The sequence below is a fragment of the Macaca fascicularis genome, chromosome 7 (assembly GCF_037993035.2).
Source record: "Macaca fascicularis isolate 582-1 chromosome 7, T2T-MFA8v1.1".
NCBI classification, from domain to species: domain Eukaryota; kingdom Metazoa; phylum Chordata; class Mammalia; order Primates; family Cercopithecidae; genus Macaca; species Macaca fascicularis.
The window spans coordinates 10,523,808-10,540,867 of NC_088381.1; the positions used below are offsets into that span (position 1 = coordinate 10,523,808).

The 17,060-nt window shown below is 40.3% G+C and overlaps 1 protein-coding gene across 12 annotated transcripts in view; it reads right to left on the reverse strand.

Moving 5' to 3' along the window:
- Positions 1–17,060, reverse strand: part of SLC12A6 (solute carrier family 12 member 6) — a 103,789-nt gene that overhangs the window by 1,924 nt on the left and 84,805 nt on the right. For 7 of the 12 annotated variants that reach the window (XM_065547717.2, XM_005559084.5, XM_045395245.3 and 4 more), the window contains 15 exons: positions 16,783–16,941; positions 16,515–16,613; positions 16,185–16,242; positions 11,279–11,453; positions 10,872–10,990; positions 9,550–9,648; positions 7,248–7,367; positions 6,382–6,486; positions 5,795–5,963; positions 4,239–4,434; positions 3,494–3,663; positions 2,710–2,841; positions 2,006–2,113; positions 1,301–1,485; positions 476–609 (listed from right to left, as the gene is read on the reverse strand). In XM_065547717.2, the coding sequence (XP_065403789.1) occupies positions 476–609; positions 1,301–1,485; positions 2,006–2,113; positions 2,710–2,841; positions 3,494–3,663; positions 4,239–4,434; positions 5,795–5,963; positions 6,382–6,486; positions 7,248–7,367; positions 9,550–9,648; positions 10,872–10,990; positions 11,279–11,453; positions 16,185–16,242; positions 16,515–16,613; positions 16,783–16,941 (2,028 nt within the window). Of the gene's footprint in view, positions 1–475; positions 610–1,300; positions 1,486–2,005; positions 2,114–2,680; positions 2,842–3,493; positions 3,664–4,238; positions 4,435–4,501; positions 4,553–5,794; positions 5,964–6,331; positions 6,487–6,794; positions 6,956–7,247; positions 7,368–9,549; positions 9,649–10,871; positions 10,991–11,278; positions 11,454–16,184; positions 16,243–16,514; positions 16,614–16,782; positions 16,942–17,060 lie in introns of those variants that run through there. The other 5 variants (XR_012414729.1, XR_012414730.1, XR_001491961.4 and 2 more) reach the window with 4 other exon arrangements.

Here is a 17,060-nt window from a genome sequence, read left to right on the forward strand (position 1 = left end):
TAAACTAATTTATGTGTCAGTGCTGAAGGGTTTCCCTTATCCCCGGAGTCCTGCGATGAAGGTATGAGGAAGAATACCTATCTCTTTTCCCTCAGTTAAAGGAGGTTCTATCTCAGCTTCTCCCCTAACTCTATCCAAAAGAAAAAGGCTTTGCAAAGCAGGTAGAACCTAAAAAGGAGAAAGGATGTGGGTACGCTGTCTGTAGGATTGTCAGGAAGGGTTTTATACACTGAATATTCGATGTCATGTTGCAAATACACCACCTGAAACGTCTTTTAGAACTGAATTATATTTGCCCCAACTCCCCTAAAAGAGATTAGTCTTATAACTTTGTAAAAATCTTTGCCTAAGACTTTTAAGTCTTCCTTCCTTAAAGAGGGAAAGTGGGGCATAGACAATGACTTTTATTGTTACCTAGTTAGAAAGAGGATAAGGAGATCTTCCCTACTGGAAGCCCCACTCTTGGAAAGGATACAGTTTTCATCACCCTCAGGGTTTCGGGGTGGCCCTGGCATATTCAATAAAACCAGCTTTGCTTCATGGGACTTGTTAACTATAACCTCGTTGAGTTTCACTGCTGTATGCATCCGCCTCACATTGGACTGGTCCCTGAGTGGGAAGAAATAAAGGTTGTTAAGGTAAAAAGAAAACTAACTAAATAGTCAACGTTAAAAACTTGAGATCCAGAGCTTTTTCACTCGACTGGGTCATCTGATAAAATGATTTCTTTTTTCTTTTTTTGAGAGGGAGTTTAGCTCATGTCACTCAGGCTGGAGTGCAATGGCGCAATCTCGGCTCACTGCAACCTCTGCCTCCCAGGTTCAAGCAATTTTCCTGCCTCAGCCTCCTGAGTAACTGGGATGACAGGCGCCCATCACCATGCCCGGCTAATTTTTTTTGTATTTTTAGTAGAGACAGGGTTTCACCATGCTGGACAGGCTGGTCTCGAACTCCTGACCTCAGGTAATCCACCTGCCTCTGCCTCCCAAAGTGCTGGGATTACAGGCCTGAGCCACTGCGCCTGGCCTAAAATGATTTCTTTATGATACTAATGTCTGGGTTTTCTCATTCTCTGTTTGCTTATTTTATAGTAAGAACACAGTATGGAGATGAACTATGGATAGAAGGGATGGTTAGCTTGTGTACCGTATTCATTGGGAGCCAGTATGAATAGGCAAACAATAATGAGGTGGTTAGATTCAGGGTTAAATGAACAGACTCCATCCTGTGTGTCCAGGCAGTCACATTTGTGCCACTGGTTAGGTTATTTTGTGATAAACTTGGGAGTGGGAAAACTTACGGACGCATGTTAAGCAGGTCCTGGAATCCTTCCATTGACTTGGCTTTTTGTCCCCGGGATGCCATGTACTTATCTTTTGTCCAAGTCATGTGCACCTTCTCCTGATAGGTTTCTGTCTCTTCATCCTCATCAGAGCCAATGCTGGTCAATCGTAGCATTGAGTTTCGGTCTTTCACCAACTGTGCCTGAGGAAGAAAGTCCACAAGTTATTCTACCAAATTTTCTCTCATGCTTCATCTTTGGTTATTTTGAAGTAATAATGGGTTATAGTGGAATAACTGACAGTGAGAAGGAAAGAATTTGTCATCTTGTGAAAACAATATAGTATCATCCCTTTATTTTTATTTTTATTTTTTTTGGTGGTTTGAGATGGAATCTTGCTCTGTCACCCAGGCTGGAGTGCAGTGGCGCGATCTTGGCTCACTGCAACCTCCGCCTCCTGGGTTTAAGCAATTCTCTGCCTCAGCTTCCTGAATAGCTGGGATTATAGGCACGTGCCACCATGCCCGGCTAATTTTTGTACTTTAGTAGAGACGGGGTTTCACCATCTTGGCTGGTTGTGAACTCCTGACCTCTTGATCTACCCGCCTCAGCCTCCCAAAGTGCTGGGATTACAGGCGTGAGTCACCGTGCCCAGCCCAGTATCATCCCTTTCAGTGACAGACTTCAGAGAGCCCGGATTGGATTGATGCAGTAAGGTCTCACCTCTCTGTCCCGCTCTGTTTTGGAGAGCCGCATGTGCCGGAGCATCTGGGACCTCTGCTCCATCATTAAAGTGCGCTCATAAGTATATGCTGATATATCACTGTCATGCTGCCACAGACATCACACAAAGGGGGCCAAAAGCACAAAGGAGAAAGAAGGATGAACCATACATTTTTATTTCCAGTCACTAAATTAAACCAGGGAAAGCATGACAATATTAACCTATGTTTCACCCCTATTTTGTTTAGTCATTGAGCTACATAAATGTTTTTGTGATTGTAGATAAAATCCAGAGGCCCTGAGAGTCTTTTCCATAATCTAACCAAGACATGTGTTGCCTTGAAACACAAAATACAAACTCTAGTCTCTTTTTAATACTGTTAGTTTTTTTTTAAGCCATGTGTGATTTTAAGCTGACTTTATGAATTAAAATTTCATAAAACTATATTAAGCAGATGAGAATCTGGCAGAAATATAAGGGCTGTGTGATAAACAAGAAAGCAAAACCAAAAAGTAACATCAAACATGCATCACATATACATTCTACTTAGGGCAACAAATTAGGGTTTTTTTTTTTGTTTTTGGCACTAGGGGATTAATCCATATTTAGAGCTGAAAAATTTCCCAAACCAGAAAAGATTCAAGGACGACAGGGAGAGGAATGGGGGAATGAACCTCTTGTATCTCAAACTCAGCTTTCTCACCATCTCCACCACTTCTACCTCCGCCTCAATGCGCAAGTGATACAGGAAGGTGGCTAGGTCCTTCTTCATTTGGATACTGTTGTCTTCTAATTGGGCTACTGTGAAGATCCGTATGCTGCACTTTCGCCACACCTGAGAGAGTGACATACACATGTGGAAAATTAGAAAGACATAAGACATTGTGGTCTAGAAGAATCTTGCTATATGTAGTATGAGGCTATTTGTTCCTAGCTTCCTACTTGCCATGTTATTGTATTAGGGCAAAAGATTGACTAAACACCACATTTAATACAGTTTTAAGGAGTCCTTAATTTCATAACAAGAAAACACTGGCAAAAGAAAAGATGGCTCACGATATGTTAAGAGGGTGCTTTATTCAGATAGTACATCAATGACAACATGCAGACTATATATTTACTATTTTAAATTTCATTTAATTAGTTTTACCACGGAATGAGCGCATATATGTGTGCAATACACACACATACATATACCTTAAGTTTCCAGTATTTTTTTAAAAAAGATGTGTTCACCTGTTGTTGTTTTCCCCAAGGGCTCATATGGAACTTTATTAATTTGGCTGAATTTCACTTGGAGATAAGTAGGTATCAAATACAAAGACAATTATTTCTCTTAAGGTTGAAAGTGGGATCATAGGAAAGCCTAGAATAACTTCCAACTCTTCTGATTCTAAACCCCAACACTATACAATCAGAGAAAGAATTTGTCTGGCGAACCAGGACACAAGGGAGAAAGACTTGCAAAGAAAAGTTGTCTCAAATACCTTGTGCTGTTTCAGCAGGAATGGTAGTAGCATGAGCATCCCCCCATCATGCACAATCCACCACACATCAATGTTGCCCTCAGAAAATTGCTCCACATTGCTGGGAAAGAAGGAGATGTTTTTAGCCACCAGCAGTGCGAGATGGGCAGCAGTTGTCACTCGAACTGTGCCTAGGGAGAAAAAAGAATAAGCAGAGAAGAATCCTTAGGCTTGCCTTGCTTCCTAGCATGTCAGGAAAGCAAGGAAATGCTCTCTTCACACTTCTTTGAGCAAGGGGTCCTATTTACTTAGATTCTATCTCATTACATAAGAAAAATCATTGTGAAAAATCTGAATAGCTAACAGAATTAGACTGAGAACCACAGTTTATGTTACAGGGTATATTCTGATTACTACATTTCTAAGGGGGGATATGTGAATTTGGGAGATGATGATGCTGAAGAACAATTCTTCCAATTTCTGTGAGAACATCAATATGGAAAATCACAAATGAAAACATGGCAATTTTGGAGATAATTCCTAGCACAAGACTTGACAGAAATAAATAATTCATGAACATGATGTGAAGCTGAAGGGGACAGGTAGAATCTGGTATTACTACCAGACTACTAGTAGTTTTTCAGGTTGCCTTATAAGACTATGCTTCAGCAATGGCATAATCTCTTTTAGGAGGCTGGGGGTGACAGAGATTTAACTATATCCCCTCGACTCAGGCCCTTAGGTTTGTATGAGAAATGGTTAGTACCAATAAAAGTCTTCCAAGCGCGGGCATCTTCACTTTGACGCCAGCCATTAGGCCAGCCCATCACCACTGTGTTGTGCTTCATGCCCCCAAGGCCACATGACTGGATAAGGTGGGAAATGCCCTCTCTCAGCTTGGCGGCCACCACCAGCTGGCAGAATCCTTTTACCTTCTCTGCCTCCATTAGGTGCTTTATGGTCTGAAAGAGACACAGGACCGCAACACTGAAGTGGTTCACTCTGGACCTTTTAACCCATTATTCCTTCTCCGTATTATATCCCCTACCTTTTTCCAAAGTCTTCATAAATCTGTATCGTCTACAGAAAAGTCCAAAAAGTTAAAATTATCCCAAAGGAATTTCATGATCTTTTATCTTTTTCACTTTCTAAGTGCTTACTACATATTTTTGCCTCTGTAGCTGGTTGTCTACATGTAGTTTCTCTGCTTTTTCCTCTGTTCTGCTTTTGTTCCTTTGCACCATACCAAAAAACTGGGAACAGGGATCTCTACAAAGTGAATATTCAACATTCTTTCCCAGTTGACCAGGGTGATTCACTAGTGTGAACAAGATCTCCTTCCTGCCTCAGCCCCAGTCATGCCCTGACTCATCTTACCAGAAACTCAATATGATGATTCAGTTTCACTTTAGAATTTTCTCAGGTATGTTTTCTTTTTTGCTTCTCCCATTCCCATATGCTTTTTGACATTTTAATGGTGATTATTCATGACACTTGTATTTGCATTACTCTTCCTTTAGTCAAACCAATTTGGAGATATCATCGCATTTACTCTTACTCCACCCTCTCGGTGGGAAAAGGAAGGGAATAACGGTATGGAAAATGGAATGACTTTTGCAAAGGCACAGATTAAATCAGTGATGTGGCTGACAACTAGGATCTCATGATTTTCAATCCTGGGTACCTTTTATTAATTTTTACCATCATTCTGGAGTAATGTTTCTTCAGCATTTCTAGTGTTTAGGATTTCAAAGTATTCCAAAATGAAATCCAGTAAGACTTTTGAAATGCCATTGAACACACTGAACACAATGGCATTTCAAAAACAACAGGATTAATTCTATCATATATAATAAATATTAGAGTGAAAACAACTTCCTTGTTAAAGTAGAACTTTAATGTTCAGTACAGCTAACCAGAAGTGGCAAAGGAATCTTGCTCATGATGCCACATAGACTGAAGAGGAAGAAAATTTGGTCATTACTCGTTGCCACAAGATTGAGAGGAACCCTCTCCATAGTTCAAGGGATCAATTTACTTACATGACTTTTCTCAGTGCTTAATGTTTAGAGTATATTTGAAAATAATGTTTAGATTTAATCATCTTATAATTTAGTAATGCTTTAAATGGGAAGAAAGAATAAATAACTATTTTCTGGCTCATCTTATTATTTGGGAGAAAGTGTCTGTTCAAAGGTCAGCACTAAGTGAGAAACCTCCTAGATCACTCAGGAACAAGATTCAAGTAGAAGTTTGAGGTCTTACTACTTAACATCACAAAGCTGTAAGCTGAGTTCCAATACATCAAAGTCTGACTCTTACCTGCTCAGCAGCTAAAGCTTCACCGTAGTTCTCTAGAAAGTTCCCCACGATGACAGAGCCCACAATAGTGAGACCTTTTCCTGCTTTGAGCTGTGAGGCAAAGGTGAGGAGGCGAGGATGCTTGACATGTAAGTCTTCATCTAGTTTCAGTAATACAAGCAACTGAGGCCTGTGAAGAGGTTGGTGGGGGTTGGAGAGGAGGAGAAAACATTTTGGGTTTGGGGAACAGAATGACAGACTCCACCCTGTAATTCAGGAGATCTGTATGAAACAGGTAATTTGACAGAAGGAAGAAATCACAGGAAATGACAGGATGAGGGTATTAGTTTGAACGCTCCCAGTACTATCTCGAGTTGATCAGTCTTCAAGGAAGAATAATAAATTGTGAAGAATAATAAATTGTAGAAATCTTGCTCATAAGTGACATGAAGAAAAGGGAATAAAAAAATTAAGGATTTAGAATAGTTCAAAAGAGGTCCATTATACCATTTCCTTGAGCCACATGGTTTCCTTATCCTGTAATCAACAAAGCACATATTTTTGTGTGTTAACTATGTGCCAAATACCGCTAGTGTTGATTTCTTTACCTCCAGTTTTTAGTGTGTGGAGGTCCCTCCTCCAACCGAAGCAAAGCAAACCGGGCTGCACTGAGGGACAGCCCACGGATACCATCACCCCATTCTTTCTCCGCTCTGTGAGAAAAAGAAAAGAGCAGAGACAAATTTAAACTATAGTAAGTATACTTTTAAAAACTAAAGTTTTTTCTGAATCTAAAAATCACACATGTGCAAGGTAGAAGATTAAAGCTCAGATTAATGATTTACATAATGTTCTTTACTAATATAATGAACCCGATGTAGGCAGATCAACAGCACCAACAGACTGCACTGCACAAACAGTTCAGAATAAAGCCTGAAGGGGTCACTCATTCAGTCCTTCTACCTAATTGTTCAAAACAATAATGTAAAAGAGCAATTTAGATTAGAAAATTATAACAGACCTGGAGTTTAAGTTACTTTGAAAATAATGCAGAGAAAGTAAAGTTCAATGTGATCTTCTGAATAAGAATGAATGAGTCCTCATTTTTGAAAGTTGTAAGTCTTAGTAGTTACAAAGTTGTTCAGAACTAATTTCTTTTTCATTTCAGAGACAATCCCTTGACTGAAGAGATAAGCAAAAATATTTATATTTGTGTTATACTTTGTTTAGTACTAATCATTATTATTTGGATATGTCCTTTGTTATTTTCCATTGATCCATTCATACTTTCTCAATGGATTTCCCTTGTGATGAAAAGCTTGCATCAGTAAGACGGTTAGAGAATTAGGGGTACAAAATATAGTTATGAAAATGAAGTTACCTGGGTCCTTAATGTATTTTCACTGAGCTGGCTCTAACCAAACTAGCTAGTCTTGCTACTTTTAGCAGTGATCAAGATTAAATCCACACTCACCCTTGGTACTCAATGTACTTGTAGATCATACCAGCTATTACCATGGCTACAATGGCATAATACCAGGAAGAAATGAACATCAGAGCCAGACAGATACTCATTCCCATGAAAGAAAGGGCCCTAGAAAATTAAAAACAAATACAAAAAAGTATCTTTTAAAGTAGCTGAAAAAGAAGCTTTTGTTAGAGGTGCTTCTCAAACTATCTGTAGTGAGGGATTATTTTTTAAAAACTTTGAAACTATTATAAATATAACTTTTATAAAATGCAATGAAAATGAATTATTCAAAAAATCATCACATGCCTGGATGCTGTAGCAATGTCACACTGCCACAAAAGTTTCTAAATGCTTATTCTCAGTTCTACAGTTGTCTTATCATGAAACAGTCAGTAGATGTGCACTAAATCCCAAACTGTCCTTTGCAACAGACCAGCTGCTGTTATGTTTCCAACTGCTGGAAAACTAAGTAAATAACAACACTATCAGTCACCTGCAGTTATGAGGACAATTAATACTTACTTGGCAAAGCCAGGATGGGACACACAGCCAGAAATGTTAATAACTCTAGGATCTTTTGAAAATTTTCATATAAATATTTCTAAAAAGTTTATAAACATTTATTAGCACAACTGCAGAACTCACTGAGAAAAATTATTTTTGGGCTAGGCGTGGTGGCTCACGGCTGTAATCCCAGCACTTTGGGAGGCCGAGACGGGTGGATCACGAGGTCAGGAGATCAAGACCATCCTGGCTAACACGGTGAAACTCTGTCTCTACTAAAAATACAAAAACTTAGCCGGGAATGGTGGTGGGCGCCTGTAGTCCCAGCTACTCAAGAGGCTGAGGCAAGAGAATGGCGTGAGCCCAGGAGGCGGAGCTTGAAGTGAGCCGAGATCGCACCACTGTACTCCAGCCTGGGCATCAGAGCGAAACTCTGTCTCAAAAAAAAAAAAAAAGAAAAAGAAAAATTATTTTTGGACTGTACATAAGAGAAACCTGGCAGACGGTAATGAATTAATTGCTTGTTTTGACCACACAAATTAGGTAGACAACCATATTTACTTAAGTTTTTCTGTGTACAGAATGAACTTCTTAGCTCTGTGATAAATTTTTAAGAATGAATAGGAGTGTTAATTTGGAGAAAACTAGGATGTAATGAAAATATAGGGTAAAGAGAAAGAGAAAAATAGAGGCAAGATAGCAACAAACAAAGTTATACAGAACCTTTCTTTTTTTTTTTTTTGAGACGGAGTTTCCCTCTTGTTGCCCAGGCTGCAGTGCAATGGTGCAATCTCGGCTCACTGCAACCCCTGCCTCCCGAGTCCAAATGATTCTCCTACCTCAGCCTCTCGAGTAACTGGGATTACAGGCATACGCCACCACGCCCGGCTACCTTTGTATTTTTAATAGAGATGGGGTTTCTCCAGGTTGGTCAGGCTGGTCTCAACCTCCTGACCTCAGGTGATCCGCCCGCCTTGGCCTCCCAAAGTGCTGGGATTACAGGCATGAGGCAGTGCGCCCGGCCTCATGAAGAACTTTTAACTAACATTAAAGCTAGAAAGAGGATCAGAGGCATTAAAACTTAGTTGAAGATTTTAATTTTTGCCCAATAAATGTTACATCACTGTCCACCATTGGTAAGTGAAGACAGAAAGGGAACGAGGAGAAAGTTAGCAAAGAAGAATGTAGCAGTGGGTACATACGGGACATAATTAATGAGCTCTTAGCTATGAGAGGACAGATATGGGATGGTAGCCAAAAATCTTTCATGACAACCCCTTCAGGACTGGGGAGACTTAACTACAACAGCAGCAGCAGCAACAGTTCATCGAGAGCTGAGCTTTACTATGTACCAGGCACTACGACAAGCACTTTAGATTTATTAGTCCCATTTTACAAATGAATAAAATTAAATTTTACATGGTTATGTGCTTTGCTGAAGGTTACAAAGCTAAGAAACAGTAGAGCTGAAACTGGAACTTAGAACCTCTGACTCCGTAGCCCTAAGAGACAAACAGGAAAATAAATATGCAAGAGAAGGTTGTTTTAATCTGAAAATTACAGAAGGCTGGAAATATCTATTTTGTGCTTTTGCTCTACTCTTATTGGGTGTTATAAGTTATTATAAAGTGATATAGGAAAATAGGAGGGTGAGGATTCAGATAAGAATTGAAAGTTGAAACAGTATGAAACGGCTGACCAAGAAAAAAATTTTATCGAGAACCCAGACTCTCCCAGTTTTCTACTTCAAAGATGGATTCTCTCCAAACGTGAGTAAAAAGAATAAAAGAAGCAGACTTACCAATGGTAGTAGCGGAATCGGGGTCTCCAGTTGGGTGTTCGAAGTAATGTTTGCAAGGCACATGCCAAGTTTACAAAGAGGTAACACATGAGAAAAAACCTGAAGAATGAAAAGAATAAGAGTGATTCTTATTGGAAGATGATTCTTTGAAGGTTAAGGAACTGGAGACCTTTGCTGTATTGAAGTCTGTTTCTAGACAACTAACCCTTGATTAAGTAGGAAGCAGGGAAACTTCAACCTCTCCCCACAAAGCTGCTCATCCTTCTCTGTTCTCTCAGTCAATGACATTACCACTCTTTACCCAGTTGTTCTTAGGATAATCCAGGTTTCCTCTTCCTTACCCTTGTTCCAAATTCACTTACCAAGTCCTATGGATTCTATTTAAAAATCTCTAAGCTGCTTCTCTTCCTTTTCATCTCTACTACTAATCACCTTAGTTTAGGCTCTCATTTCTTCTTTCCAATTAGCATTCCCTAATTAGCATTAGAGGAGCAAGTCTAGCCTCCTTCTAATCCATCTTTTATACCAGACTGATCATCCTAAAGCATTATCATTTTGTTCTCAAAGATTACCCACTACTTCCAGGTAAAAGTTCCAGACCCTTTGTGATCCTGATCTACCTACTTCTCTATTCTGCTATTCCCTCAGCATGCACCCTCCACTCTAGCCAAGCCAAACTACTTCCAGTTCTCTGGATGTGCTACCTTATGTCATTCCTCAATTCCTTTATACGCATTCTCTGCCTAAAATGTTCTTCACCCCTTCTTTTCTTAGCAAATAACCAGTTATTCTTCAAGATACAAGTATCACTTCCTCCAGAAAATCTTTCTTGAGTTTCCGTCTGTTTACATGCCCTGCCCTGGTGTTCCTATGGCACTCAGTGTTCACCCTTACCACGGCACTCATCATGCTATATGGGAATCATTGGTTTCCTTATCCCTTATCAGTTCCATAAGATTGTGTCTTATCCATCTTTGTATTCCCAGAATACCATAATACACAGTGCCAGGTAAGTAGTAAGTCATCAATAAATCACAGGTGAATAAATAAAAAAACTAACAGTGGTGGTAAAAGCTACAACCAATTGATAATGAATTAGAAATGAAGCCAAAGAACTTCTGAATTTAAATAGGTAGGAAAAAACCTAATAACTTACAAAAGTTAGCCTTACTTGAGAGTTCTCAGGAATGACTTTTATTTAAGTGAAGTTACATCTGTATTTAGCCCACTCTGTTATCACTACTGTTACATGACTGAGGGAAATAAACATGCATTATTTATCATGTAAGCAAGAATAACTGAAGAAAATCACTGGCTCTTACATGGAAAGAATTGGAGCCACAAGATCCAGGGAGGCAATAAGTATTCCAAGCTCTGCAATGGCAGCAGTTAGAAGTAAAGCCCAGGTAGGCTCCCCATTGGCTTTGCTGTGGCCAAAAACCTGTACACAGAAAGGAAATACCAGGCAGAGGAGTATTGAGTCATTGCTCTCTGATTTCTCTAGCCTACAGTTTCAGACATCTGGAAGATCAATAGTGTTACAACTGTGATATCTTTTAAGCACCTCTATAGCACTCACATGTAAACTCATGCTTGGGATTTAGAGGGTCCTGTACTAAAAACCCATGTCTCCACATTTATGGTCTAGTAATTTCTAAGCCCATGAAGACCACACTGTTTCTCATTAAAGCTGGGAAAAAAAGAAGAGGGCATAAAAAAGGTCACTCACCCTCAGAAATGGTATGATGTTATCCTTGGCAATAGCTTGTAGCAGCCTCGGTGCACCTGTGAGGCTCTGAAGTCCAGCCCCACACGTTGAAAAGAAGGAGCCAATAACAATCACCCATGGGGATGGCCAAGATAAGGTGCCCACCACCAAATTACCTTTCACAGCATCACCGAACCTGGGAAAGAAATAGGAGTAGGGAAATTTAATCTGGAAATAACTTTAGACTGAAAGACTAGAGAGACATTCACCCATTCTTTTTTTCTTTTTTCTTTTTTTTGGAGACAGAGTCTCACTCTGTCACCCAGGCTAGAGTGCAGTGGTGTGATCTTGGCTCACTCCAAATTCCACCCACCCAAGTTCAAGTGCCTTGGCTTCCCAAGCATCTGGGATTACAGGTGTGCGCCAACACACCTGGCTAATTTTTGTATTTTTAGTAGAGACGAGGTTTCACCATGTGGCCCAGGCTGGTCTTGAACTCTTGGCCTCAAGTGATTCACCTGCCTCAGCCTCCCAAAGTGCTGGGATTACAGGTGTGAGCCACTGAGTCTGGCCCACCCAATTTTTTTTTTCTATTTATAAATTTTAGAGAATCAAAAGTAAGACAAATAATATTATAAAATATAAAGATAGCCAGATTTGATCAAAAGGCACTATTGACCTATATTAGGAAAAAAATACATATGGGGCTAGAAAATAAGCTAAGCTTCAGTTTTAACTTTCCCCTTCAGGGTATCAAAATATCTGCTTTTTAGAAAAATTGAGGCCAGGCGCGATGGCTCAAGCCTGTAATCCCAGCACTTTGGGAGGCCGAGACGGGTGGATCACGAGGTCAGGAGATCGAGACCATCCTGGCTAACATGGTGAAACCCTGTCTCTACTAAAAAAATACAAAAAACTAGCCGGGCGTGGTGGCAGGCACCTGTAGTCCCAGCTACTCGGGAGGCTGAGGCAGGAGAATGGCGTGAACCCGGGAGGCAGAGCTTGCAGTGAGCTGAGATCCGGCCACCGCACTCCAGCCTGGGCGACAGAGCGAGACTCCGTCTCAAAAAAAGAAAAGAAAAATTGAGATCTCACTGCACCTATAATTCTGTATTCGTGAAACATAAGCATTTTTCTATGTCATAAAAAGCTATGAATAAACATTTTTAGTGATCTGAATAATATTGCATCACAATTTGTTATCCATTCTTCACTGTTGATTTTCTATTGTATAAAATGTTATAATTAACATCTTTATGCACATATCTATGTTCACAGTTCAGGTTTTTTTCCTTATGTCAGGTTTTTTGTTTTTTTTGTTTTTGTTTTGAGACAGGTCTCACTCTGTTGCCAAGGCTGGAGTACAGTGACACTATCTCAGCTCACTGCAGCCTTGACCTCTCTGGCTCAGGTGATGCTCCTGCCTCATCCTCCCAAGTGGCTGGGACCACAGGTGTGCGCTACAATGTCTGGCTCATCTTTTACAAAATTTTTTGTAGACGGGATCTCGCCTTGTTGCCCAGGCTTGTCATGAACTCCTGGGATTGTGTGATCTTCCCCTCTCGGCCTCCCAGTGTGCTGGAATTACAGGCATGAGCCATTGTGCCCAGCTAAGTTATGGCAGATTCTTAAGAGGGAATAACTAACCAAAGGGATCAATATCTTAAAACATTTCAAAATCACTAAATTGCTGTCCAGAAGGTTGTACTAAATTTTACTCCCACTGGAAATACAAGAAGATTCAAGTCTTACAGCACATGCACACTCCACACCAGTCTTGTGGATTAAAAAAATATTAAGGTCACTGCTAATTTGATGGGTGAAACATGGCAATAGTTTAATTACTTGCTTTTAACAATTTTTATTAAGTATCACACACAAAAAGTAATGTGCAAGGCTGGGCGTGGCGGCTCACAGCTGTAATCCCAGCACTTTGGGAGGCCAAGGCAGGTGGATCACGAGGTCAGCAGATCAAGACCATTCTGGCTAACACGGTGAAACCCCGTCTCTACTAAAAATACAAAAAAAATAGCCAGGCATCGTGGCGGGCGCCTGTAGTCCCAGCTACTCGGGAGGCTGAGGCAGGAGAATGGCATGAAGCTGGGAGGCGGAGGTTGCAGTGAGCTGAGATCGCGCCACTGCACTCCAGCCTGGGTGACAGAGCAAGACTCTGTCTAGGGGAAAAAAAAATGTGCAAAAAACAACAAATGCATATCTGAAGATTTCTATAAAGCAAACACCCCATGCTGTAGGTGTTGACCTACTACCATGCAGGTCAAGAAACAGAACATTACCAGTACCCCAAATTCTCTCTTATGCCCATTCCCCTCATTAGCCCTTTCTTCCTCTCCACTATGCTTTTTTTTCTTTTTTTTTGAGACAGGGTCTTGCTTTGTCACCCAGGCTGGACTGTAGTGCTGTGATCATGACTGACTGTAGCCTCAACCTCCTGGGTTCAAGTGATCTTTCTGCCTCAGCCTCCCCAGTAGCTAGCACTACAGGCATACGCCACCATGCCCAGCTAATTTTTTACTTTCTGTAGTGACAAGGTCTTGCTATGTTGCCTAGGCTGGTCTGGAACTCCTGACTCAAACAATCTTCTAGCCTCAGCCTCCCAAAGTGCTGGGATTACAGGCATGAGCCACCACATCCAGCCCTCTGACTTTAAATACTATGTAGTTTTACCGTTTTAAAACTTTATATAAATGATACACAGTACATACTTTTGTGTTTGGTTTCTTAGCATTGCTTGTGAATTTTTTCGGGGGGTTGTATATTGCTATGACGTACTTTGCTGTATGGCTTCCTATTACATGAATATATAATTTAATCACTCTACTAGCGATGGACATTTAGATTATTTCCAGGTTTTGGCTATTAAGAATATTTATGAAGGGAAAATGAAGCAGGCAAAAAAATAAAATAAAATAAAATAAAAAAGACTACTACTACTGTGAAAATTCTCGTGAATTATTCTCGATGCACATGTGCAAGCATTTCCATTAGATACACCTAGAAGTGGAAATGCTGAGTCATAGGTAAGCACGTGTTCAACTTTAGGAGATAATAACCAATAATTTTCCAAAATGATACTCTAATTTACACTCTCAATAATAATTTTTATATTATGGTGTAACTTACCAAAGCTTCATGAATTTCCTACTACAATGGTATAGTCATATACTATACTCTATACATACATATATACACCCCCCCATACACACATATATACCATGTTACATACATATATATACTGTGCTCTTTATTTTGTCAACAATATTTATATTGCATCTATTAGGCTTCGCGTCCTCAAAGGGCTCAACGTGTAGGGGACAGTGATACGAAAACAAGTAGCTGCAATATAGCATCATAAATGCCATAATATAGTATATTCTATAATGTATAGAATATATTGTGGCTGAACACAAGGAGTGTTGACCTCTGTTTGGGTGAGTATGGGAAAGCTTTACAGGAGAGAAGACCATTAGCCTAGTCTCTAAGAGGATTAATATGAGTTGGCCAGGTGGGAGTAACCTATTCTAAGCAAAGGAAACAACACAGACAAATGTGTTTGTAAGTGGAGACATAATAAGACATATTAAACTCTAAGTTAGGGAGATTATGAGGGAATAGCAGGAGATAAGCGTAAAAAGAGGCAGAGAGGGCCAGATCACAGTGATGGATTTTAACAGGCTTTGGCAGGCTCTGAAGCAGGGAGGTTTATAGGTTCAAATTTTGTGTTTTAGAAAAGCCACTCTGGTGGCAGTGTGGAAGAAGGATTAGAGGCTAGAACTAAAAGGGAGATTATTACAATAACATAGGCAAAAATCCTGAAGGTCTGTGCCAAGTGATTGATGTGGATAAAGACCAGGGGATATATCTGTATGGTGTGGAAATTTTTAAAAAATAATAGGGGAAAGGGCTAGGTGTGGTGGCTCATGCCTATAAGCCTAGCACTATGGGAGGCTAAGGTGGGAGGACTGCTTGAGGCCAGGAGCTTCAGACCATCCTGGACAACATAGGAAGGCCCCATATTTAAAAAAACAAAAAACCTAGCTGGTGTGGTGGTATGCTCCTGTGGTCCCAGTTAGTTGGGAAGCTGAGGTGGGAGGATTACTTGAGCCCAGGAGGTTGAGGCTGGGAGCCATCATTGCACCACTGCACTGCAGCCTGGGCAACAGAGCAAGACCTTATCTCTACATAAATAAGTAGAAAAGAAAAGAAGAGAAAAGAACAGAATATGAGGAAAGTAAGTTTCAGGCTTTTATTTAGAATGCCAAACACAATTAGATACTTATCTCTCATAAAGGAGATGCTAGAGACACTTGAAATTTTTTTTACTTGCCCTTCTTGACTTTTGGTCTCGTTTCTGAACAGTTCTGGATGGACAGGGAAGTCCTCACTATTCAGACACATTCACTGCTTTTTTGAAGGACTGTATTTAACTGTCTCACATATTCACTAGAAAATACTGGCCCCTTTGGGAACTACATTAATATATTTTCTTTTTTTTTTTTTAGCCATGGTTGATAATTCAGGTTGGGTTATTTTTTTGAGAAAGGGTCTCACTTTGTCACCCAGGCTGGAGTACAGTGGCATCATCATGGCTCACTACAGCTTTGACTTCCCAGGCTTAAGTGATCCTCCCACCTTGGCCCCCCAAGTAGCTGGGACTGTAGGCGCACACCACCACACCTGGCTAATTTTCATGCTTTTTGTAGAGACAGGGTTTTGCCATGTTGCACAGGCTGGTCTTGAACTCCTGAGCTCAAGCAATCCACCCGCTTTGGCCTCCCAAAGTGCTGGGATTATAGGCATGAGCCACGATGCCTGGCTGTGTTGAGTCTGTAACTGTCTTGGAGCTATGTGGAATGATCAGAAGTCATGGCAGACAGACGTAATTGTTACAAATAAATTAATTACTCACTTGTCTCTGAGAACAACCCCTTCAATACATGCACCAAAAAGGACAACATTGCTTAAATCTACCATATTGACAGTCAAGGAAACTGTTGTTTACCTTCTAACATGAGATAGAAAGTAGATACTCAGGATATTTCTTCTATCAGTAAAATGAGTTGCTAAATACGCCTATAAATTCTTTTTTGAATTTCCTATATGAGGTAGGCAGATTATCTGGCAAGAAGTGAAGTGACAGAAAGCAGGTACCTTTGTTACTCGGATAAAAATACTGATCATCCAGTTCTACTGGATGCTGCTAAGACTGAGACTTAGACTGGATCCATAAAAAGGATACAGACAAAGGAGGTGGTCAGGATGGCAAGGATAGTACCAATGGGAATAGACTTCTGAGCATCTTTCAGATCTCCAGATCTGTTTGATCCAGCCATGATACCTTTAGAGATAAGGGGGGAAAAACCAAGTTAACTTCTTGGACACTTTGATGTTGATACTGACAGCAAAGAGTAGAAGCAAATCTAGGAACCCTGAGAATTCTGCCTCCTGTGAAAAATCACTCCCTGGGTCTGACAGCTTCTAAAACAGACAACAGCCTACATGCTTACCTGTAACAGAGGGAAAGAAGATTCCCACAAGCAGCGTGAAGGAGGTGGTGATGTCAACAAGAACATATTCATGGTTTAAGCTGCCTAAGACATCAGAAGATTTGGCTGAAGGCTTTTCAATGATCTCTCCCTTGGGTAGGTAATTACCCCAAAGATTCTCTGCGGTGGGAAAAATGGGAATTTAAGCAGCAGCAGTATGAAAAACAGATAATTAGATAATTTTCTACCCAAACATTCAAAATCAGGCTCCTCATTTATACAGTTTCTAAAGGTGTGCT